The sequence below is a fragment of the Rhinichthys klamathensis genome, unplaced genomic scaffold, assembly GCF_029890125.1.
Source record: "Rhinichthys klamathensis goyatoka isolate OS25496 unplaced genomic scaffold, OSU_Roscu_1.1 h1tg000015l_1, whole genome shotgun sequence".
Taxonomy (NCBI): Eukaryota; Metazoa; Chordata; class Actinopteri; order Cypriniformes; family Leuciscidae; genus Rhinichthys; species Rhinichthys klamathensis.
Genome location: NW_026606567.1, coordinates 3,249,927 through 3,275,000, shown reverse-complemented (window position 1 = coordinate 3,275,000; position 25,074 = coordinate 3,249,927). Strand labels below are relative to the sequence as shown.

At 39.1% G+C, this 25,074-nt stretch overlaps 2 protein-coding genes across 2 annotated transcripts in view; one reads left to right on the top strand and one right to left on the bottom strand.

Annotated features, from left to right (window-relative positions):
- dnaaf5 (dynein axonemal assembly factor 5) overlaps positions 1-4,467 on the bottom strand; it is a 20,419-nt gene extending 15,952 nt beyond the window's left edge. Inside the window, exons 1-4 of the mRNA XM_056233029.1 lie at positions 3,797-4,467; positions 1,737-1,921; positions 1,446-1,570; positions 873-991 (exon numbers count right to left, since the gene is read on the bottom strand). Coding sequence (XP_056089004.1) covers positions 873-991; positions 1,446-1,570; positions 1,737-1,921; positions 3,797-4,367 — 1,000 coding nt within the window. The 5' untranslated portion in view covers positions 4,368-4,467. The remainder of the gene's footprint in view (positions 1-872; positions 992-1,445; positions 1,571-1,736; positions 1,922-3,796) is intronic.
- Positions 4,468-5,088: 621 nt separating this feature from the next.
- Positions 5,089-25,074, top strand: part of prkar1b (protein kinase, cAMP-dependent, regulatory, type I, beta) — a 61,356-nt gene continuing 41,370 nt past the window's right edge. The window contains exons 1-4 of the mRNA XM_056232927.1: positions 5,089-5,215; positions 5,892-6,079; positions 11,908-12,078; positions 13,916-14,007. Coding sequence (XP_056088902.1) covers positions 5,906-6,079; positions 11,908-12,078; positions 13,916-14,007 — 437 coding nt within the window. The 5' untranslated portion in view covers positions 5,089-5,215; positions 5,892-5,905. The remainder of the gene's footprint in view (positions 5,216-5,891; positions 6,080-11,907; positions 12,079-13,915; positions 14,008-25,074) is intronic.

Here is a 25,074-nt window from a genome sequence, read left to right as displayed (position 1 = left end):
ATACACTTTTTTCAGGATTCTTTGATGAATAGAAAGTTGAAATCTTTTGAAAACTTTTGCAACAATGTAAAAGTCTGTCACTTTTGATCAATTGAATGTGCTCTTGCTAAATTAATGTTTTACATTTCATTTTTTTTATATAAATCTTACTGATCCCAAACTTTTGAATGGTTGTGTAGATGGTTGTGTTGGTTATTAATAAAAAAGCAAACATCTAGCTAAAAATACTTTCACATTCAGGTTCTCTCTCTTTCTCTCCTCCTTATTCAAGGACAAGATAACTGAGCATCAAAGTCTGTCAAATGTTATAATTATCTGGAGTTTTCATATCTAATGTACAGTATATATACACTGCCCTGCAAAAAAAGTCACTGTTTGGATTTAAATAGGCAAATGCGTACGAGTCTATGATTGGATCATTATTGCATTATTATATTTATAGCATGGTATATGTTTGGCATCAGTTCTTCTAACCCTAATTGATGGAGTGTGTAGCTTTTCATTTCTTAAACAACCATGTAGGAAGACGCATCATGGCCATATTCCAGGATGACAATGATTCATCAGGATCAAATTGTGAAAGAATGGTTGTGAGGGAACATGAAGACAAATTTAACACATGAATTGGCACCTCTGAGTCCAGAGTCCAGACCTTAAATTCACTGAAAGTCTTTGGGAATGTGCTGGAGGAGACTTTACAGAGTGCTGGACTCTTGCATTGACAATACAAGATCTTGACCAAAAATTTATGCACCTCTTGATGGAAATAAATAGTTGAATGTTATTATTTTCATCAAGAGGTCCATCATTTTTGTGTCAAGATCCTGGCCGGGCAGTTTAAAGAGGGTCATTCTGTTATTAGTCAGTCTCACCTCCAGAAGTGTAAATGGCAGGTGCAGGCAGCAGAAAGTCCATCTTATCCTTCAAATCATCCTCATTTTCATTTTCCCACTGAGATCCTATTTTTTTCCATAAGTCCTCAGCAAGAGACCTGGATAAAATCATTTAAAATCACAAAATCATCATTTTTTACAGGAAAGGACTAAAGAGATAGACAAAAACAAGACGACAAATACATCACCATTAAAAAGTTTGGGCTCATTAAGATTAAATCACAACTGAAAACATATTCAAATAATAAGCAATTATTTCAAACTGTAATATTTTACAATACTACTGTTTTACAGAATTGTGATCAAATAAATGCTTACCAAGTCTTTCCAACCACAAACTTGAACATGAGTAGCTATGTTTCCATCCACCTATTTTTATAAGCATTTTGGGAATTCGCATAAAAAAAATAAAAAAAAACACTGGATGGAAACACCAAGATGTGGATAAAAAAAATGTGCATAAAATGTTTATCCGATAAGAAGACACGTGCATTTTCATGACATTGAGAGGCCTGGAAAACACCGTTATTATGACTGTGCATTTGTTCTCACCTGATTTCAGGGATCTCATCACTGAGACTGCTCAGAAGCAGCGGGATGAGCTTGTGAAAGTAGGAATATCTGTCCGGCAGGTGGAGGAGCCAATCGCCCACGACTACGGTCACGGCCTTCCTCACCTGAACAGATTAGCACAACAAGAAATCATTCCCTTGTGGAATACATAACCTTGTAAAATAGGAATTATATTTCATATTTAGCAGAAGAACTTCTTGGAAAGATATCAAAGACAAGCCATTTACTAAATAACGCATCAATCAAGAAGCCTAAGTGCTGCCAGCTTACCCGTGGCGAGTCGTCAAACAATCTCTGGGCCAAGTGGGACAAAACGTCATCTACATTTTTGCCTGAACTGTGCCGAATGACCGCGCCAGTGGCCTGTGTGGCAGAAACTCTCACTTGGGAATGCTGGTGAGAAATAGTCTGCAACAGAGGCTTCACAAGACTCTCAGCCTGCAGGTGAAAATGATCTGGGCAAAGATAGATGAACAGAAACTTGCACATTACCATCTCCACTGTGTCTATGATTGTTTAATTGATATATGAAGATCTTAATGAGCTGGTTAATTTATGCTTGATGAGGTTTGGAGCTGAACTTTGCAGGAAGGACTGGCCACCCCTGATATAGACAGTTGAGATACAGTGGATCTGCATTTGGTACATTACGGGGTCGAGTGATGTCTGTCTAGATTCATTATACAGGAGTTAAGTGGCAAACTGGCCTTACATGTGTTGTGTATATACACCGATAAGCCAAACCATTATGACCACATGCCTAATATGTTGTCAGTCCTCTGTGTGTGCCAAAACAGCGCCGACCCACTGAGGCATGGACTCTACAAGACCCCTGAAGGTCTTTGAACTTTGAACAATTGGATTGAGATCAGGGGAATTTGGAGGCCATTGAAACACCTTGAACTCTTCATCATCAGTGTTTGGGAAAGCTTATTAATCTAATTGTAATAAAGTGAGATTAAATACATAAAGTATATTTGTGTTATTTGACATATTTAACTATTGCATGTTTGCATAATATTCTGAGTTAGGATTTTACTGTTTTTATTCATTTTAAGGAATACTAAATCTGTTTTTGTGTCTAACTACAATAAAAGCATCATGTTCACACACACTTACTCCTGATTTCTCTCAACATGGTGACAGCAGGAGAACTGTCAGTCAATAAATGGGAAAACAAAGTAACTTGCATTACTAAATTGAAAAAGTAACTCAGATATTTTTGTAATTTTGTTGTCATTTTAAAAGTAATTAGTTACTTTACTCGTTGCTTGAAACAGTAATCTGATTATGTAACTCACGTTATGCAATGCGTTACCCCCAACACTGTTCATCATCATGTTCCTCAAAACATTCCTGAACAATGTGTGCAGTAAGGAGCATTTTCCTGTTAAAGGGCCACTTCCACCAGGGAACACCAGTGTCAAAAAGGGGTGTACCTGGTCTGCAACAATGTTTAGGAAGGTGGCATGTGTCAAATTTACGTCCACAAACATGAATGGTCGGACCCAGTTTCCCAGCAGAACATTGCGCAGAGCATCACAATACCTCCACAGGCTTGTCGTCGTCCCACAGTGCATCCTGATGCCATCACTTCCCCAGGTAACACACGTACACATCCACGCGATGTAAAAGAAAACGGACCAGGCAACATTATTCCACTGCTCCAAGGTCCAGTTCTGACGCCCGTGTGCCCATTATAGGTGCTTTCGACAGTGGACAGGGGCTATCACAGGCACTCTGATTGGTCCGCAGCCTCATACACAGCAGAATGCGATGGATGCACTGTGTTGTGACACATTCCAGACATAACCATCATTCAAATTTTGTGTGACTTGTTCCACAGTAGACCTTCTGTTGGCTCGGATCAGACGGGATAGCCTTCGTTGCCCTTGTGGATCAATGAGCATTGGGCGCCCAACACCCTGTCACAGGTTTGTGGTTTTTCCCTCCTCGGACTAACGTTACTGTTAATTTTCACCACTACTGACCGGGAGCAACACACATCCAACAAATCCTGCATCCTGCATGTTGATTACGAGAACCAATTGTTTGCATAACATTTAATTTACAGAGACCTTAATATGTGGCCTTGTTAGGAGATGAGCAACAATATTCGCTTCACCTGTGGCTGGGCATAATGTTTTGGCTTCAAGGCATCAGTCTGGCCATTTTACCGTGACAACCAACAACATACATGTCCCTAAGGCCAGCTTAATCTATAATAAATCTAAACAAACACACTCCTATACAAATGACCCATGAAAGTGAATTTATGCATAATATACTGTATCTCAACTGCACATCAACAGCTTGAGGGCCCCACTTACCAGGAACACACTGTGCAAAACTGATGGTGCATCTACAGCTCTCTTTCTTGACTTCAGGGAAGGGATCCGTGATGGTTCTCTGCAGGATCTGTATCATGTCATCCAGGTAGGGGGCAAGTTGTCTGCCGCACACCTCCACCACCAGAGACAGCATCTCCACCAGAGCCAGTCTGAGCTCCTCCGCCGGCTCCAGGATCTCCTTCCCCCCGAGCCTCTGCGCCAGGGCGGGTATGAGATAGGGCAGAGAGTCTTCTGGTTTGGGGACAGATCTGATAAACCCTGTGATGATCTGAATAGTAGAGTCCCTGCATGTCTCCGCAGGATCTGACAGAGATTTCAGCAGCGTCTTTAGCAAACTGGCGAAAAGCTCCTGAAGCGCAACGCTGGAGAAGCGCTGCTCGATTGTGTCTCTCTTCACCGCTTCTAGAGCTCGTTTTCTGGCGCTTTTGTTATCCTCGTTTAAACAGTTTAAGTGGCGAGCCAGAGATTTTAAAACATCCGCTGCAGCTCGATCATCACTGGCGGTCGCCATTGCTCCTTCACATGTGTTGATGTTGTTGCTGGTTGTCATGGCGGTTGTTGCCACTACGACGGTAGATTGCGACAGCTCAGGTGGCTTTACGGTAGAGGAACATTCAAAACAGTTCAACTTTATTTTATTTATTTTACTATGGTAAGAACAATATTTTTCACAAAGAAATAATAGACAGATTATAATAAATAGACAGAATTATTTGTAATGAGATGGTGGGTGGCGTATATAGACATATATTTTTTTAATCAGATTTGTATTTGACAATTCGCCAAATATTGACACATGTACTGTCATCTCTTATGTATTCAGGGTTTTTATAGCAAGAAAGATGACAATAGTGCACATAGTACGTCTTTTACATGATTTACATGATTTAAAAGGTTATTTTGTTTGTGAAAATCAAATTTTGCCACAAGAATAAGAAAGTTAACAGTAGATTCTAATGATTCTAATTTGGTTTAAAAAAGACTACGATTATTATTAGCTTTAGAAACTCAAATCATTCCAGGAAAGTGATGAAACATTGCAAGAAAAAAAAAGAAAAAGACAAACGTGCTTGTAGAGGTCAGGGCGTCAGGGTCTGTGATCCACAAAACTTGAGTGCTATTCTGGATGACGCACATACCCACAATGACGCTGATTGGCTGAAACAGGAGATGATTCAAAATAAATAAAAAGCTCTAAATAAACTAAAGTAGTCTCAATCCATTAACATCTGCATGACATTTATATGGCTTTTCTGATATTTCAAAATTATTAATTTTGTTAATGTCAGTGTCAGTGTCCAATCGTGAGACGGATCGACGTCACAGCGCTCGCGAGCAGCAGGACCAAACAAGCAACATCATCCCAGAGCGCGAGCCTTGCATCTCCGCCTCATAACGGTAAGCCAAATTAACATTAAATACTGTGCGACACACGCGACTGTTTTCAGCTCTATATACCGAGAGATGCGGTTTCCAAAATAATACATGACTAAAACCATTTATACACCGCATAGGTTTGTATTTTTAAGCGAATGAGCTGGGATAAAAACGTAAACAGGTGATCACAGAGTGATGCTCGAGCGCTCCGCCGACAAACGGACGCTTCGTTTTGCACGCGTGCACGACTGAATGCGGTATCGGTTTCGTGAACGTATAGGTATAGGTCGAGAATGAGGATTGATGCTTCAGTTGCTAATGGTTTTTGGATGTTTGATGTGAATCAATGGCGGAAGTGAAATGTAAATGTGTAACATGCAGAAGAATGGCCTATCATCATCATTATGATTCTATCTATCTATCTATCTATCTATCTATCTATCTATCTATCTATCTATCTATCTATCTATCTATCTATCTATCTGTCATTCTATCTATCTATCTATCTGTCATTCTATCTATCTATCTATGATAGATAGATAGATTGATAGACAGTTACATAAATGCATATTGAATACATTGGATTTTTCTAGTCACTCAACAGTCAAATATTATTATTTGAGTGAGAGAATAAGACAGAGACTTAAGAAAGAATATCTCTCCTCGTCCCCCCTCCTGCTCTTTTCTCCCGCGGCAGAGATAGAAGATAAGATGGCCACCTCCTCCTCCAATCTGGAAGAAGATGAAAGTCTGAAAGGCTGTGAGGTTTTCGTGCAGAAACACAACATACAGCAGATCCTCAAAGAGTGCATCGTCAACCTGTGCATCGCCAAGCCCGAGCGGCCTATGAAGTTCCTGCGGGAACACTTCGAGAAGCTGGAGAAGGTGCGTTACTCTTACTCTGTTTGCTCTGCTGGTGATGTGTTTGTCTAAGTTATGAATTTGCGTCGGAAAGGGTGATGGTTGGGGATCACAACGGATGTGGCTTCATTCCCATGGAGCTGGGGAAGCAGGAGCTGGAGAGTTATTGAGATCATCGATGTCCCATTTGGCTTGGCACTTAACCTCAGGATGCTCCGGGGGGATGATCCTGTAATGAATGCACTGTACATTGCTTTGGAAAAAAAGTCTGGCTGAATTCACTGTTAGTGTATTCATTGTTAATGAATGCTTTCGCCTTCCCTCAAACATCCATGATCATTAACTGTCATTGTGTAAGCGTTCATAGAGAGGTTGATGTTCTTTATGTGTCTTATTTGTTGCACCACAATAGAAAGGATATTCATTATTTTTAGAATTAATTACAGGTTTTGGGAATGAGAAATCGTTGGTTTCTATTAACGCTTCTTTGATCTGTTCCTGGAGTGTGTGAATTGAGTGGACAGCATACACTTAGGCACTTTATCAGGATCTGTGGAAAATCTATGAAGTTCATTTGCAGGTGTAAACATTGGATTTTGGATTTTGTAGGGCTTATATAGTTTTACAGCAACTTCAGTGATTCTCAAAATGTTTAACTACAAGGCCTCTCATTGTTGGCAACAGTATTCAAAAGTTTAAGGATAAGAATAAAAAAATACTCATAATTTCTACCTGATTAAATATTTTAGAGCTTGGTATAACTACAAAATATATATAATCATTTATATACCCATGACATTTTAAGATTTTTATTTTAATATATAGTAGTCAATATTTGAAGTGGATCAAAAAAGTTCATCCAAGCTGTCTTAAGACAAGAACGAACCATGTTCGAAATTCATGTATAACTTTGATGAAAAGTTTTGATCCACTTCAAATGTTGACTACTATATGACTTTTCCAGGTGTAGAAATCACACTTCTAAAATTAATTCAAATTAAATTATTTTAAGTCGTCTTTTTATTTTTTTGTACAAAAAACATATATTTTTGTTTTCTATTTGAATATGTTTTAAATGCAATTTATGTGATGCAAAGCTGAATTTTCAGCATTATTACTCCAGACTTCAGTGTCACATGATCCTTCAGAAATCATTCTAATATGATGATTCGATGCTCTAGAAACATTTCTGATTATTATCCATGTTGAAAAAGTTGTGCTGCTTAGTATTTTCGTGGAAAGGAAACTGTGCATTTATGCGTTTATTTAAAATAGAAGCATTAACATCGTGAAAGTTTTTACCGTCCCTTTTGGTCAATTGAATGCTTCCTTGTTGAAAAATTGTGAATTTCTTGTAGTATTGGCCCCAATAACAGTAGTGTGGTGTACTTACTTTATGTAAGCAGAAGTGTAAAGAGCTGGAATCATTCCCGTTCCCCCTCAATAGACAATTAGGAGGCATGCTGATGCTGTTTGATGTTGTTGCCCAATCTTAGATTACACGGATCTTATGAAAGTCACAGCAGTCATTCGTTTAGCTGGAGGTGCCAGTAACCGCATCCACACTCAGCAGCAACTGAACATCTTCTTTGATCATGTGCTCCAGGAACAACAGGCTTTTTCATACCCGCAGATGCTTGGGGCTTGGGCTTTTGTTAGGAATGGGCTTCTGCTGAGCTTCTGCTGGTTTAGGTAGAGCATCAAACAGCCGATGGGATTGTGTATTCATAAGACGTGATCAGATGGGCTGATATTGTACTCAGAACAAGAGAACGACTGTCCTTGTCTTCTCCTCATGACGCGTGTTCAGCGATAGCTTGTGTTTTTTTTAGGTTATTTAGTGTCATCATAGTTTTGAGCCGCTGGGTGAACGATGTTTACTGACCCACTTGCATTTTAGTCATAGATGAATTTCAATCACTCACACTCTCACTCTCTCTCTCTCTCTCTCTCTCTCTCTGTCTGGCACCTTCTGTTCATTTAGAAAGATGAAAATCCACGGGCTGTTAAAGGATACGCACTCCTGACCCTATGTGTGTGAATGAGTGTATGAAAACTGTGCCGGATTAAAATCGACATGTAGGGCACAAGTCAACATGAGGGCTAGCAAATGATGACATGATTTCCTTACTCTTTTCTTTTAAATAGAAATGAAAGCTTCTAATGATATAAGATTCTTAGTTATCGTCTAGGCTGATATTTGTCCATCTTGAGATTGGCATCGACCAATAACGTGACCTCTTGTCCAGTTAACAAAAGTAGTATTTTGCTCATGTACCAGTTGTAGAAAGCTGGAGTTTTTTTGTCAATCATATAAATAAATAAAAAAATTGACCCAAAATTTTTAATTCTGTCATCATTTACTCACTCTCGTGTTGTTCCAAACCCGTGAGACTTATATACATCTTCGGAAGACAAAAGAAGATATTTTTTATCAGTTCTGTACTTTCCATTGCGCCTGAAAATAGTTCCGTTGTGTTGACGGAAGGTACCCTATTTTCAGGCGCTGCGTCATATCAGTACGCCTGCTGCACTCATGGTACGGCAGTAAAGTTTCTTGATTATTACGCAGGAATGAGAGTATAGTTCCTAGCCATATCAGCCTAGAAAATCGCAACTTTACATTTTCCGTCGGTCTTCGTGCACGGTGTAACTACAGAAGAGTCGAGTTTTAAATAGGAAAAATATCGAAACACTTTGGTCATTTTTATTTTTAGAAATGCTAATGGTCTTGTCCACTTCAATGATGTATGCTAAGCTATGCTAAAACTGGTACCGCCAGAACCGGAGATCGGCTGAATGGATTTAAAAACGGTAAAACTCAACAGTTTAACTCTGGGGGAGTTGTAAAATGAGCCTATTTCCAAAAAAAGTGGAGTATCCCTTTAAGGGTCAAGAGCCCAACTAAAGCAAACACTGATCTCCATAATGGTAACATACCAATTACGATTTTCTCCTTCAGTGATTCTGCTTGTTAACATCAGGTGTCTTCGATAATGCTCAATTATCACTCAATTAATCACTTAATGATCTCATTAACTTTAGCACTGTTTCAGTGTTCATTTAACACTCTCTGAGTGTGGACACATATAAACACTTAGCAGTGTTAATTTAACACTGGTGATATTGCTGTGTATAAAGCGAGCATATGAGGGCGAGTAATCAATGACAAAATTTTCATTTTTGGGTGAACTATCCCTTTAAGCCCAAACATATACCACCATTCAAAGTTTGGGGGTCAGTGTTTTTTTGGGTTTTTTTTTAAAAAGAAATTAATACTTTTATTCAGCAAGGATGCATTAAATTGATCAAAAGTGACAGTAAATATTATACAATTATAATGTTACATTTATAATGTTAAGACATCAAATAAATGCTTCACAGATTTCAGAGCACATTTGGACTCTTTGTGTGTTATTTCATGGACAGGCCTGTTGATGGCTGTCTAAAGCTTTGGAGAGAGCTTGTGTGTGTTTTGTGTGGATTTGTGTGTGGCATGTGCCCAGCTGTTCCTTTGCATCCGCCGGCCTTCACTTTGGTATTTGTGTCTTGGGATGTTTCAGTGGCAGATGTTTATGCCATTTTACAAACACTTTATCTTTTATATCCTGTAAAAGTTTTAATTGTAAAATTAACAGACTGATATCAGATTTATATAGGCCAGAATACCAGAGAGAATTTGTTGTAGAGAGTGACTCAGGCAAGTAGGCTAAGTAACCACATAAAAATGCACTAAAACCACTCATATAATATTCACACACACGCTAAATATACACACACTCACCTGCCACTTTATGAGGTACATCTTGCTAGTTCTGGGTTGGACCTCGCTTTTGCCTTCAGAACTGCCTTAATTCTTCATGGCATAGATTCAACAATGTGCTGAATGCATTCCTTAGAGATTCTGGTCCATTTTGACATGACAGCATCACACTGTTGCTGCAGATTTGTTGGCTGCACATCCATGATGTAAATCTTCCGTTCCACCACATCCCAAAAGTGCTCTACTGGATTGCGATTTGGTGAATGTGGAGGCCAATTGAGTATAGTGAACTCATTGTATTGTTAAAAAAACCAGTTTGACATGATTTGAGCTTTGTGATTTGGCGTGTTATCCTGCTGGAAGTGACCATCTACACTGTGGTCATAAAGGGATGGACATGGTCAGCAGCAATACTCAGGTAGGCTGTGGTGTTAAGCAATGATTAGTTGGTACTAAAGGGTCCTAAGTGTGCCAAGAAAATATCCCCCACACCATTACACAAGCAGCAGCAGCCGTCGTTAATACAAAGCAGGACGGATCCATGCTTTCATGTTGTTTACGCCAAATTCTGACCCGACCATCTGAATGTCACAGCAGTCCAGGGAACATTTTCCAATCTTCTGTTGTCCAATTTTGGTGAGTCTGTGCGAATTGTAGCCTCAGTTTCCTCCTGTTCTAATGCTAGGCACACACTGGACCGATTTCTCCCCTTCCGGCAGTCCTAGGTAAAGTCCCGATTATCTTGATGGTTCTACAGATTATCTTATCAGATTTTCCTGCGGTGGGTTAAGAGTGACTGAATCTGTTAGGAAGAATGTCAGAGCCGCCCAAATCTCGAATCAGAAATCCTGTTGTTTGGGGGAACCCTGAGGACATCCTGTGAATCGAAACGATACCCAATCAGAAAGCGAGCTGATGGAAGACTCCCCTCCAGCTCGCACTGTAACATGTAAAGTCCATGTTCACACCGTCAACACGACTTCATCTAAACAATTTTCCTTTTTTCCCCCCTGCAAATTTTCTGTAAAAACGGTCCATACACTTTAAGCGGCATTTCTCCTTGCAAGTTGTCCGCCATGTTTGTTTACTTTAAAGTCACGTTTGATGCTAGAGATTTTGCGAGATTTCCCGTGTTCACAGGCAGGACTCTGTTGTTTGTGAAAGGAATTTAGTGTGTGTTGTGCTTTCCTGATCACATCGCTGCACTCCACACACTAGAAGAACAAATCGGTTAAATCTATGATTTCTTATCATCATGTTTGTGGTCTCTCACATTTTGAAAATCTTATGAGATTTAAAAAAATTTTTTAGTTTGGTCCCAGGTTTAGCCGACAGGAGTGGCACCCAGTGATCTTCTGCTGCTGTAGCCCATCTGCTTCAAGGTTCAACGTGTTTTCACACATCTTTCAGAGATGTCCTTTTGCAGACATCCGTTATAACGAGTGCCGAGTGGTTATTTGAGTTCATGTTGCCTTTCTATCAGCTCAAACCAGTCATTCTCCTCTGACCTCTGGCATCATCAAGGCATTTTCACCCACAGAGCCATTGCTCACGGGCTATTTTCTCTTCTTCAGACCATTCTCTGTAAGCCCTAGAGATGGTTGTGCATTGAAATCCCAGTAGATCAGCAGTTTCTGAAATACTCCAACCAGCCTGTCTGGCACCAACAACCTCTCTTTCCCATTCTGATGCTCAGTTTGAACTTCAGCAGATCATCTTGACCATGTCTACTTGCCTAAATGCATTGATTTGCTTCCATGTGATTGACTGATTAACGAGCAGTTGAACAGGTGTACAAAAAGAAGTGGCTTCTGAGTGTAGTTTTATGTAAAAAAAATATTTTGTAAGAAATCAATATGTGGATTAATACTGACACTCTTGCGAGTGTGTTTGTATATATTGCAAATACATGTATACGTATATAAAAATTTTTTACCCTCTGTGTCTGCTGTTTTAACTTTGCACTGTTTTTTGCGTGTCCTGTGTAATGAGGATGAGAAATCCAGCCCTTCATTAGATGGTTACAATCCTCTCGATGTTTTGAAATGGATGTCTAATCATATGTATCATTCACTTCCTCTCTCCACAGGAAGAATGCAAGCAGATCATGGCCCGTCAGAAGTCCAACTCACAGTCGGACTCTCACGATGATGAAGTGTCTCCTCCTCCTCCAAACCCGGTGGTGAAGGCCAGGCGCCGGAGAGGTGGAGTCAGTGCTGAAGTCTACACAGAGGAGGATGCCGTCAGCTACGTCAGAAAGGTTAATCAAAATTGCAGTTAAATTTGCATTATTGTCAAAAACCCTGTTTTGGATTCTTCCCTTTAGTACTAAACCAGATTCAATACCATGTCTTCACAGTAGATACTTTTTTTCATATATATATAGATGACAAAAATTGGCATTAACAATACATTTGACTTCTATAATGTGGTTCTTCTGAGTGAAATTGAATATTCAGTTGGAAATAATACAGGATACGACGTGGATTTTATTTGATTAGATGGAAATGTTACTCTGTGATATTATTGGTTGTTTTCTTTTTCTGTACCACCTTAATTATGTAAGCAGAAAACAAGTCGAAACGTGCTATGAATATGTTTTTTCTTTAGAGTACATTCACTGAATTGTGCACAATAACACCAGGAACATTTGCTGTGAACCTAATTAAGCACCAGTTTGAACTTGCTTTTATTTGATATATTTCTAATCTATTTAACTTTAATTTATTTTAATTTATTTTATTTTAGTACTTAATATTATGTATTAACTTATTTATTTCAGTTATTTCCTAAGGCAAGTTTTTTTAAGATTAAGTTTTTCTTTTAATAATTATATATATATATATATTATATTTTGTTTCAGCTTTATTTCAATTAACAGAAATGATTTGTAATAGTTTTATTTGATGAGTATAGAGTGATTTTGATTGTACATTTTGATTTAAAATCAATTTGGCAATTCGATAAGGCACAAATGATGACTAAAGGGTTCATGACATGATAAATCAAATTTGCCTTGATCTTTTGACATACAAGAGGTCTTTGTACCATTTAAAACACCCTGCAAGTTTCATAGCTTAAAACGTTCTCCTCATTATAAACAAAGCATTTATTTAATCAAGCTCCAAAAACGGCTCGTTTTGATATTGCAGGATCTGACATCACATGGCCAAATACATTTGCAAATGCCAGCCTCCAGAGCAAGACATTAACAAATAGTTATACATCATGACACTTCATGACGTCGCGTCAAAAACAAATAGAAACCCATTATAATCACTGAGGCCGTCTACACTGGATACAGTATATAAATGCATGCTCAGTTTCTGACACAATCCTGGCAAGCGAGTCTGTCAACAACAGGAACAAATTGGAGGAGTGAAAGAACGTTCGCTTCTAAACAGCTCATTTGCATCTCTGTACTAACTTCAGAAGATTATCAGTGTCAGGAACAAGTGGTTGGCTCATTTTAATGACGTCCCGTATCGTGTCGGAGGATTATATGCTTGTTCGGAGCATTTTGTTTTGTAAACGAAGCACAGAGAGTTTGCAAAGAAACTTTTGTTGAAAGTGTATTATATCTGACAGCAACTGCACAAACCGTAAGTAAACGATTTCATAATGAGTTGTCTGTAAATTACTCGGATGCAATAGCGAGCGGGTGTTGATACTCTTTCCAATGCAGTGTCATTAGCCGACTTTATTAACGTTATAAGAAAACCTCAAAGAACACATTAAAATGAAAATAAAAATCCATGTCATGACCCCTTTAATTACCACGAACCCTAAGTACTAAACACCGGTACATAACACGTCCCGGTCCCGCATCATTTGTGCTACAGTATGAACGTGAATGAATCCTCAAATCATGGGCATTGTTGAGAAGAGGTGTACTATTAATTCTCTAAGCAATCAGAGTTACATTTCTGCCTTGTGTATGATAAAACGGGTGAAAGAGTGATCAGAATATCATAGAGACTTGAGGTTGGGCTCACATTTTCTGGTAAAAATACGCAAATGTAGTTAGATATTATTTTGCAGAAACTTCAAAATGCCATACACTTAATTTAGTAACTTATTGTTTTCTTTGGTTATAGGTCATTCCAAAGGACTACAAGACGATGACCGCCCTGGCCAAAGCCATCTCTAAGAATGTGCTGTTTGCCCACCTAGATGACAATGAGAGAAGGTAAATGCTCGTCGTGTCAGGTAGTTTGTTGTCAGGTATTATAAGTCACACTATATTCCGTGTTATGAAGTCTTTCTTATGAATCGGGTCGTGTTGTTTCCAGCTGGTTTCTGGTTGTCAGCACTGGTCTTGTGTGCGTTTAGCGGGGTGAGGGTGTGAGTCGTGTCAGAGGGGCTTGTGAGTAGCCACTGTATTCGCTCTGTTGCTCTCGTCACCATGGCAACTTGCGTCGAAATAAAACGAGGCATTGTGTCTGACAGTGGTGGAAAGTGTGTTTTAATGTGGGTGTGGGGAAATTGTGTTGCGTGGATTGTTGGCTTTCGAGTCGGGGAGATGCCACAAACCCTAAACAACGAGAAGTAAAACGCCTCTCCCAGTCTAGCAGGAATTTCGCTCAGGTTGCTTCGTCTTTGTGCAGGGAATACAGTTTCACTGCTGAGGAGAATCCATTATGCATACAGATCCACCATGAAGGGAACAAACTCTCAGCTTTCTGCTTTTAAACCCTCTATGAGAACACACGAAACTCCCCAAAACATCCAGCGCTCAGCTGGAAATTCACCACACTTATTATCAGGCTTTCTTGCCAGGAGCTGCAGATGCATGCTATCGTGTTTTAAGATTGATAGCTTTTTCTTTTTTTTTTTTTTGGCTGTTGTGAATATATATTAGTCACTATTTATCAGAATTATAGGCAAATATAGTTGGAAAAGACTGATTATATTGTACATCATCTTAAGACTTTAAGGCCTATGTTGTAATTTTTCTTCGGAAAGCTCCAGAACACACTCAGATTTGTAGAGAACATTAACATTGTTTCCATGGTTACAGAATATTCGCTCCTGGCGACGGAATAGCACAATGTCCAATAATCTGCATGTGTGTCTGTGATGCTGTCAGAGCAACATGCTTGACGTGGTCATACCGAGGTGCAGCAGATTATGACTCTTCAGTATCTGGTAAATAACAGGAAAATTACATTATTTCAGGGTTATTATTTCATTTTAGCCTGACATGCTGCAGATGCACCATGAACAGTCTGCAGTTCTCACGCTTGCAGTGAAACACTTTAACTAGAACAAATAAAGACTTTAATTAGAAATAATAGAAGATTTTCACGGTCAGTATGATTTTTCTTTTATGAAAGTATCACTTTCACCCCTATTATGATATTTTAAAGGTTCCTGATTTAGTTTTTTAGGTCTTCTACAATAAATTTCCATGCATCAAAGGTCAAAAAACACTTTTCACATAATATACATTGCACATCACCTCATTTCTCATTCCACTCATTTCTCAAAAACTCTGAAAGCGGTTTGTTCAAAAATTCAGTCTCTAAACTCCTCCTTTCCCTTCCTTTAGGAGACAATAACTTTATTTGTCGTGCACTTTGATCTTTGAAACTTTGCAGACCTTTTACATTCACAAAAAAAAAAAATATATGTCTGAAAAACATAATAGGAGCACTTTAAAGTCATCACATGTGACAGTAAATACTAAAGAATCCAGATTTTGTTTCTTCATGTTTATCACAAAAATATAAAGCAGCACTGTTTTCAACATTGATAATAATCAGAAATGTTTCTTGAGCATCAAATCAGCATATCAAAATGATTTCTGAAAGATCATGTGACACTGAAGACTGGAGTAATGATACTGAAAATTCAGCTTTGATCACAGGGATATATAACATTTTTAGTTGTTTGAAATTTTAATAATATTTCACAATTTTACAATGTTACAACCCGAGTGAGCATAATAGTCTTCTTTCAAAAATGTTTTGAATGGTAATGTCTATAGCCACTAGGCTACTACAATCCCAAATGTGTGCACTGTGCAGTAAACTCAAAAGGCAACAGCATACACCAGCTAAAGTGGTGCCCTTGGTTCATATGCTTTGCAAATATAAGTATCATTGCCACCACTGGCACAGATTTGCCTGTTCGCTCTTGCAGGCGTTCACACATATGGCCATATATAGTAGAACATGCCATACACTGTTTACATTATTATACTGCAGTCAGTAAGAGCGGTCTTGTAATGCTCACTGGATGTGTCTCTACCACTGGAGTTAAACATTACAGCTAGATGGCAGATATTAAGGGAGTATCTGGCATGTGGCATAGCCCACCCTAGGGCCCACCCTACAGGTTATTTGTTGTCTAGTGTGGTTTTGTTGCCATGGCAAATAAAAGCAGTTACCTCATGGTGGCATGGGAATAGACATTGGCAAATTTAATGCAGGAAGAAATCTGTTGCTGAACTTGACCTTGGGAGTTGGGTCAGAATGAAAGACATAAGTAGTTAATAGAAGCTTGCTGGTTTTGTAAGCTGAATGACATTGTTCTTGCACAAAAATGGATCTGGTCATCTATTTTATAATGTCCTTTCAGTGAAGAGAAAATTGTGTTGAGGAGCTTTTATACTGTACAGGTTTATGCTTCAGTTGGACTTTTTGTGTGTGTGGAGAGATTTTAGGCTTTACACGTATACATTTATGTCTTTGCATGTTTTGCTGGCATATCTGGTGTCAAACTGTCCAAGATTTCTATTTTTCTTTCAAGTTTTTGTTTTTGTTTTGTTCTGTACCACTAATCGTAATGCTGTGCCAATTCAAGGGCATTTTTATTGAAGAAGTTCTGTCTTTGATATTGAAATATTGTATTGTTCGGTATAAACAAGAAAATAAGTGCAAAAATAAGTCATTCTGAGAACATTGTTACATTTTTGTTTTAAAGATAGTTAAAAAAACCCCTTCAAATTACTGTCACTAATTGCTAACTGCAAACTGTCCCTAACGACTATTTTGGTAATTGAGTAATCTTTTTGTGGTAATAAAAATGGACCTAAGTGAACAGTAGCCTTTTAAAAATTACTTAAAATACATATATAATAACAATGAGGCAATAATAATTGGTTCGAATGAAGAATGAAAAGCAAGTAATCCTTTTGGTTTTATTGAAAAACACTTTTAAAATACATCATGTAATATACATAATATAAACATAATCAACTTATATACATTACGTATTATAACAAATGCCTGCAGAGGGTGCCAAGGCCTGGTGATTGTTGTTAAACTTTACAGCATGATCAAATCCTTGTTTAATATTAGCCAAACAACATTTAATTAAAACTGTCCACTTCATCTTTAATATTTTGCCACTTCTTTATGATAGAAATGCTACAGCCACTTTCATATTTTCTTATTGGATAAAACATTTGACAAATGACAAAGCGCTGCGCTTAACTCACATATATTTATTTAACTGAATCGCAGCCGTTGCGATCTCACAGTACCACTATGCTATATTAGGATTTTAAATGGCTTTAATATATCGTGCAGCCTTAGGAAATGGTCTAATAATGATGTTCATGGATTCTTGTTCGTGGAATGCGCCACTTCCAGTATTTTACCAGTTAATCGGCACGGCTAAATTGCAATCGAGTTGCACTGCTGCAAGAATTTGGGTGTAAATGTTAAAAAATATAATATTACAATGCAAAAAAAACCTATATTTTTCTGAAATGGGATTCATTTTCTTTGTGCAAACTTTCTTTTTTTGTCATTTGATTTTGGGATGAAATATACGAACCCTCAGTCAGAACCTACTCTTCATTGCTTGATTTGAACACCATCCTGTCTATGGCCCCAACTCTCTCTCTCTCTCTCTCTCTCTCTCTCTCTCTCTCTCTCTCTCTCTCTCTCTCTCTCTCTCTCTCTCTCTCTCTCTCTCTCTCTCTCTCTCTCTCTCTCTCTCTCTCTCTCTCTCTCTCTCTCTGTCTCTCTGTCTCTCGCCTCAGGGGCCCTGCAGCATCTCAAACAACAGAGCATTGTGTTCTAATTAAAAACAGCACAATACCAGTAATCAACAGTAACGAGTGCTTGAGCTGCAATGAACCACTGAACTGAGTAGCTACTGTATATACAGAGAGATTGTCCATCTATTTTTAAATTCCTTTAGAACAGAAGTTGTGTTGTGGTTTTGCATGCACACATTTCTGCACGTACTGTACATGAAATAAATCAGTGTGTGCATGTACGTCATACTTGCAAGAATTAGACAGATAAGCCTATGGAGATTAGCACGGCCTCTTATTGTTTGCTATATAAATAATGTTTTCTTTTGTATAACATCATTATAGCTCCAAACCACGGGTAACATAATGCGGCTAAATAAAAATAAAAGCATGATTAGTTTGAGTTTAAACTGTTTTGATGGAGGATAAATATCTGCTGATAACTCAGAGTAGCTTTATCGTGTCCAAACACATCTGTTCAGCTCCCCTTTATAATGTTAACCTGCTCTTAGCATAATGGCTATCTTGTTTCCTGCTCATATCTGATATAAACTTCACACTGTGATTGTGGGGAACAGCTGTTTCACGCACCTGCAGACCAGACAGTACTATTAAAAATGACCTTTAAAGTAGACAGTCACGCTTTTGTAATGCTAGCTAGTGTGGCTATTGAGTTTCTAATGCGGTCCAAGTCGAAAAAGAAAGGTGGATTAGGTATAATTTTGTCCAAAAACTTGTTGTTGTTTTTTACCTATCCAAAAATGTACTTTAAAAAACTGATGGGATTGTAAAAAAAAATAGAAGACAAGAATACAAGCGCTGCTTTTTTACCTTCGGGCCGTTTTAAGAACGGTAAGAAATGGTTCCAGTTATATTTCCATTTGGGCTTGGTTCAGCGCAGCGTGATTTAGCTCTTTAGCTGTTCCAAGTGCACTATTTGATAAGTTAATAATGAAAATAAAAGAAATGGCTGATCATCCTCCATAACACGCTCGCTATTTAGTATTTAGATCTCATACCGTCTGTAAACTCTTGCACTACCAAGGCAACAACTGACACATTTCTATTACATTCAAAAGAGCTCCGTTATCAGGCTCACAGTGGGAAATGAAACTATTATCCGTACTGGCTGGGCCGGATCGGCACGGGACGGAACGGTTAAGCAAAGAGAACCGTTTGGCCTGACGGTGGAAAAGCAGCTAGGCTGTCTCTATCCACACTGAGTGAAGTGTGAGTAATTTGTTAGCGTTCTTCACTGGATGGATGGATCTGTCTCTAGAGAATCTCAAGTCTGTCAGCACAAGTGCACGTTAGCTAGATAGACCACTTTAGTGATGTGGAACATTCCTAAACCTATGGTTAAAATCAAGCTTTTAATGTTTTTTATATGTCTATGTGGTGTTTTTAATACGCATTAAGACAAATCATGTGCAAATTCATAAGTCAGCACCATTGCTGAGAATTTTCTCTTTAAAACTGCAGTGAACCAAAGACAATCTCAAAAACACGGTTTGAAATCGCTGGTGTTTCTGACGTCACAAACTACCTTGTATCCAATCACATCAATGTGCGGACGGGCTTTAGCATATCATTAACTATGCCGTGAAGCAAGGGAGTCTCAAGAGAATATATTTTTATATAATATAATATAACGCATCATTAGCTGTTTGATAACGTAGTCAAGCCAAATAATAATCATATTAATTACCGTTATGTGTCCAACGTTGTAGAGAGCGATACATAAAACACTTTACCATTCTGATACATTGACGTGTAGATGAGCCTGTATGAGTGAGTGGAGGCAGGGCTCATTTGCATATTCATGGGTCCACGACGTGTACTAAGTGAAGTAAGGGTGTAGAGTTACATTCAAGCTATTTAAAGTCATGAATATTTTTTTCCACATGAAATAAAACGTTTAAATATGCCATTTTGGTGATCAAAGATGAGTTTTAAGGGATACAATTATTATTGACTATGGGAGACTTTAAGCTTGTTTTGTCTGTTTAGCCAGTATATGACGTGCCGTTTCAGCCACACATAAAAACGTTTAAGTTTTAAAGTATTCAATTAATTGACATTGTTAATCATTATTACAATATCAAGCAATATAATCTGCAACAATGATTGTTGTCATAATATTGCAGCCCTACACTATAATTGTCACGCTATGTGGCTGTAATGAGCGCACAAAGATGTAAAGTACAAAATAGACAGGAAACACGCAGGAGAACAGAATAACATAACCACATAATACTAAGACGACACGGAACAATGAACTAAGGAAGCTAAGGGTATAATACACAGAGATTACAAGGTAACTAAATGAACAACAGGTGAACGTAATCCAATCAGAAACCATAGAAACTAACTAGCAAACAGAACTCAGGAAAAGCAGCACAGGGAATAGAAGAAAAGCGAAACCAAAACAGATTGAAACCGTTACAATAATGAATTGTTTTATTTTTTATTTAATAATTTAAATACTTTATGGAGGCTATTTACCACGCCCCCTACAGCTGATTGGCTCACTCTCTCTCCTCTCCCATCATGAGTGGACACGCCCCCTACTGCTGATTGGCTCACTCTCTCTCCTCTCCCATCATGAGTGGACACGCCCCCTACTGCTGATTGACTCACTCTCTCTCCTCTCCCATCATGAGTGGACACGCCCCCTACTGCTGATTGACTCACTCTCTCTCCTCTCCCATCATGAGTGGACACGCCCCCTACTGCTGATTGGCTCACTCTCTCTCCTCCCCCATCATGAGTGGACACGCCCCCTACTGCTGATTGACTCACTCTCTCTCCTCTCCCATCATGAGTGGACACGCCCCCTACTGCTGATTGGCTCACTCTCTCTCCTCTCCCATCATGAGTGGACACGCCCCCTACTGCTGATTGACTCACTCTCTCTCCTCTCCCATCATGAGTGGACACGCCCCCTACTGCTGATTGGCTCACTCTCTCTCCTCCCCCATCATGAGTGGACACGCCCCCTACTGCTGATTGACTCACTCTCTCTCCTCTCCCATCATGAGTGGACACGCCCCCTACTGCTGATTGGCTCACTCTCTCTCCTCCCCCATCATGAGTGGACACGCCCCTTACTCCTGATTGGCTCACTCTCTCTCCTCCCCCATCATGAGTGGACACGCCCCCTACTGCTGATTGGCTCACTCTCTCTCCTCCCCCATCATGAGTGGACACGCCCCCTACTGCTGATTGGCTCACTCTCCTCTCCCATCATGAGTGGACACGCCCCCTACTGCTGATTGGCTCACTCTCCTCTCCCATCATGAGTGGACATGCCCCCTACTGCTGATTGGCTCACTCTCTCCTCCCCCATCATGACTTGACACGCCCCCTACTGCTGATTGGCTCACTCTCTCTTCCCCCATCATGAGTGGACACGCCCCTTACTCCTGATTGGCTCACTCTCTCCTCCCCCATCATGAGTGGACACGCCCCCTACTGCTGATTGGCTCACTCTCTCTCCTCCCCCATCATGAGTGGACACGCCCCCTACTGCTGATTGGCTCACTCTCTCTCCTCCCCCATCATGAGTGGACACGCCCCCTACTGCTGATTGGCTCACTCTCTCTCCTCCCCCATCATGAGTGGACACGCCCCCTACTGCTGATCGGCACTTAGAAAGCACAATTTGAGGTATTTTGTCCATAGCTAAAATTTACAGTTAAAGTTAAAACAAAGTTAAACAAGCACCACTAATAATATGTTGCTCATTAAATTTGGCTGGGAATCGTATGAACACTTGGATTTCTTCAGCACCTTTTAAAAGAGATGCAGTTATTGTATTTTTAGTTCATCTGGCCTTGTCAGTACTTGTGCTCATTCTAATAATTGCATTTTGTAACAGCAATAAATTACCAAATGATAACTAAAAGTTTCCATTATATATTACCAAAGATTTTTCCTCTCCATGGTAGAATTATAGGGATTACTTTGATTTATCTAGCTTTAGCCTTCAAATCACTGCATAAAACTGCATGCTGCAACCTGCCTGAGCACATGGATGGTGTTGGATTTTCAATGAAATTCTTGCATTAGTCGACACTCAACCATGAGCGCAGTCACTCTGCAGCGCAGACGGACAGTCTGAAGCACAAATGCACAGGTCAGAATGTGACACTGAAAGTAAGTGGGCTGATTCACTTACTTGCTGCATGAATGCAAATTACAGTACCGTTCAAAAGTTTGGGATCAGTATTATTTTTCGAAAGAAATATTTTTATTCTAATATTTTTTTTAATACTTTTGTTCAGCAAAAATGCATTAAATTGGTCAAACGTGACTGTAAAGACAGCATTATTTCAAATAAATGCTGTTCTATCAAAATCCTATAAATCAAAGAATCCTGAAATAAATGTTTCAGTTTCCACAAAAATATTAAGCAACACAGCTGTTTTCAACATTGATAATAAGAAGAAATGTTTCTCAAATCAATATTAGAATGATTTCTGAAGGATCATGTGACACTGAAGACTGGAGTAGTGATGATGAAAATTCAGCTTTGCATCACAGGAATAAATTGCAATTGAATATATATTCAAAGTGGAAAACTGTTATTATAAACAGTTATTTCCCTCCACACACAGATTTAGTTAATCCAGTGCTAGTTTCTCTAATGTGTGTGTGTGTGTGTCCTTGCGTTCACATAGAGTATGCAGCTGGGGTAATCCACCAATTAAGCATCGAGTAATGACCCTTCTGGCCTTTAACCCTTGACCTTTGACCCAGCAGCCTCTGCCCTTTGCTCTCATATCCCAGTGCTGATGGACAGTGAACATCTTTGGAAACAACAAAGTGCATCAGATCATTAATGAACTTCTCAGCGACGCTCCTTGGCATTAAACGGTCATTTCTGAATCGGATCTCTTCTGTCACAGCATATGTGCATCGCAAGTAAAGACTGTAGCGAGACGTCCTGATCATCAACCGTTTGGTTTTAAGTGTTTTTTAAATAGCACAGCTCATAGACTATCTGATAGGCCACACACGCAGCAGATGTCTTTTTAGGCGAGTTTATTTTGACCCAGTCTGTTTTAGGCAAAGGAAATGTGGTGCTGAGGAAGTTGCGGGTGATGTAACGCTGCGGCTGTATCGGATGAACCCAAATCACAGTTTCAGAGCTCAGGCTAATGGAGGACACCTTTGACACTTAGATCTGTCTCATAATCTACTCAAATGCTCCAACACCAGGTGCCTGTCCATTTTATGTGCTCAAATGATGCACTCTTCAGAAGAGCGAGAGATAAACGATTTATAAGAGGGGCTCTTTATGAACGTATGAGGTCTAGGCATTAATCATAGGCTCATTATTAAACAACATTTTCATTATGCATGGCATGGAACGCTCTATAAATTACATTTATTCACAAACTTCCCCCTTTCCTTTTGCACTTGTTTTAAATATTTTAGCTTATTTGATGAGGCCTTTAACTACTAATGAAGTACATTTAGCAGAATTGAATTTTTCTAGTAATTTGAATCAGATAATTGGTATAAAGCTAGTGTTATCTTAGCATTATTTTATGCTATACTCTGAGTTTATTTGTATATTTTCAGTTTTCATTACAAAAAAACTAGTCATTTTAATACTTAAACTTAAAAAAACTGAACTGTATAACTAAAATACAAGTTTTTCCTCTAATATTTATATATTGTTTTCTGATTTATTTCCGTCACAGACATTTGTAATAGTTATAGTTAACAGTAACAGTGCTGCTCATATTTTTCTGAGGAGTGATTGTTCTTCGTGCTGATTTCGCTCGTCACATGTTGGGCGGTTGCCAGGGTGTTGCTATGCAGTTGTGAAGGCATTTTTTGAGTGATTTTAGCATGTTGCTATGACGTTTCTAGGGTGTTTTGATTGGTTGCTTGCTATTTATGACTGTTTTGTCATCAACCAAGCAAAAACCTGATTGCTTTGGATGACACGTAGCACACCCAAAGTTTAATATATTAGAATTAGGGTTTCTATGGAGGCATAATATTGATAGTCTGACTATTGCTGATGCAAGTGATCCGAATGAAATTCATTTCAAATTACACTACTGTTCAAAAGTTTGTGGTCATACGATTTTTTTTATGTTATTGAAAGAAGTCTATTATATTCATCAAGGCTGTATTAATTTGTTTTATTAATTTGTCTTTTTTAAAATATTTTAAAATGTATTCTTGTGATCAAAGCTGTATTTTCAGCATCATTACTCCAGTCTTCAGTGTCACATGATCCTATGATGATTTGATGATCAAGAGACATTTCTGATTATTATCAATGTTGAAAACAGTTGTGCTGCACAGTTTGTGGAAAGGAAACTGTGATTTTTTTTTCTTCAGGATTCTTTAATGAATAGAAAGTTTAAAAAACAGCATTTATTTGAATTAGAAATCTTTTGTAACATTATGTCTTTACTGAACCCTGAACCCTGTTGGAAACAGAAGACCACAACACAATACCCATGAGACCCCTGCAGTTACACTGTCCATCCTGTAAGAGATGCTGTTTGTCCAATTCAGATGTCCGTGACTCAAGATGATCCACAATCGGACCGGTTCATTTAGTGCCAGACAGCAGAGCGGAGAAAATGAGCGCATGACGTTATATACCAGTGCTGTACGGTTATCAACACCGTATAATTTGAAGCTGTTATGTTGTTGTGAGCTGTTAAACTCTGGCCCACAGGAAGCTGCGATGTTTGGCTGTGATGTGGGAACGCTTTTGGGAGGCACTTGACAGCTTCCACACAGGTGTGTTTGCTCTGGCAGCAGCGATGTCGTAATCGCACTCGTACAAACACACACTCTCACCAGGAAGGAGGAAAAGTGGCTGGCTAATGAATAGCCTTAACTGACTTGGCCCGAGGATGTTTGTCTGGGCAGTTATGCAGCAAGTGTGTGTGTTGGTGCAGTGAAGGCTGTCCCCAGCTGGAAGTTTCACTCGTCTTTCTTCCCGTGCAGAATTGCTGTGGCAGTTTTACCCCGCGAGTGTTAGTAGTGCTGTTGTAAAGTGCGAGTCTGTGTGTGGTCAATATTTAGCATAGCTTTGTGCTGTTACAAAGGGAGTTTCTGCTAATGAGGTCAATCCCCGCAAGAAGCAGCTCTTTCTATCTCCACATTCGTCCTGTTTGCATTCTTCTATATTCCTCTTTTCCGTCCTCACTCTCATGTCTTCAGAGTGAGAGTGTTTAATGGGCTGTTTTGGCCCGTCTGGGCCCCCTGACCTGACCCGCTACCACCCAC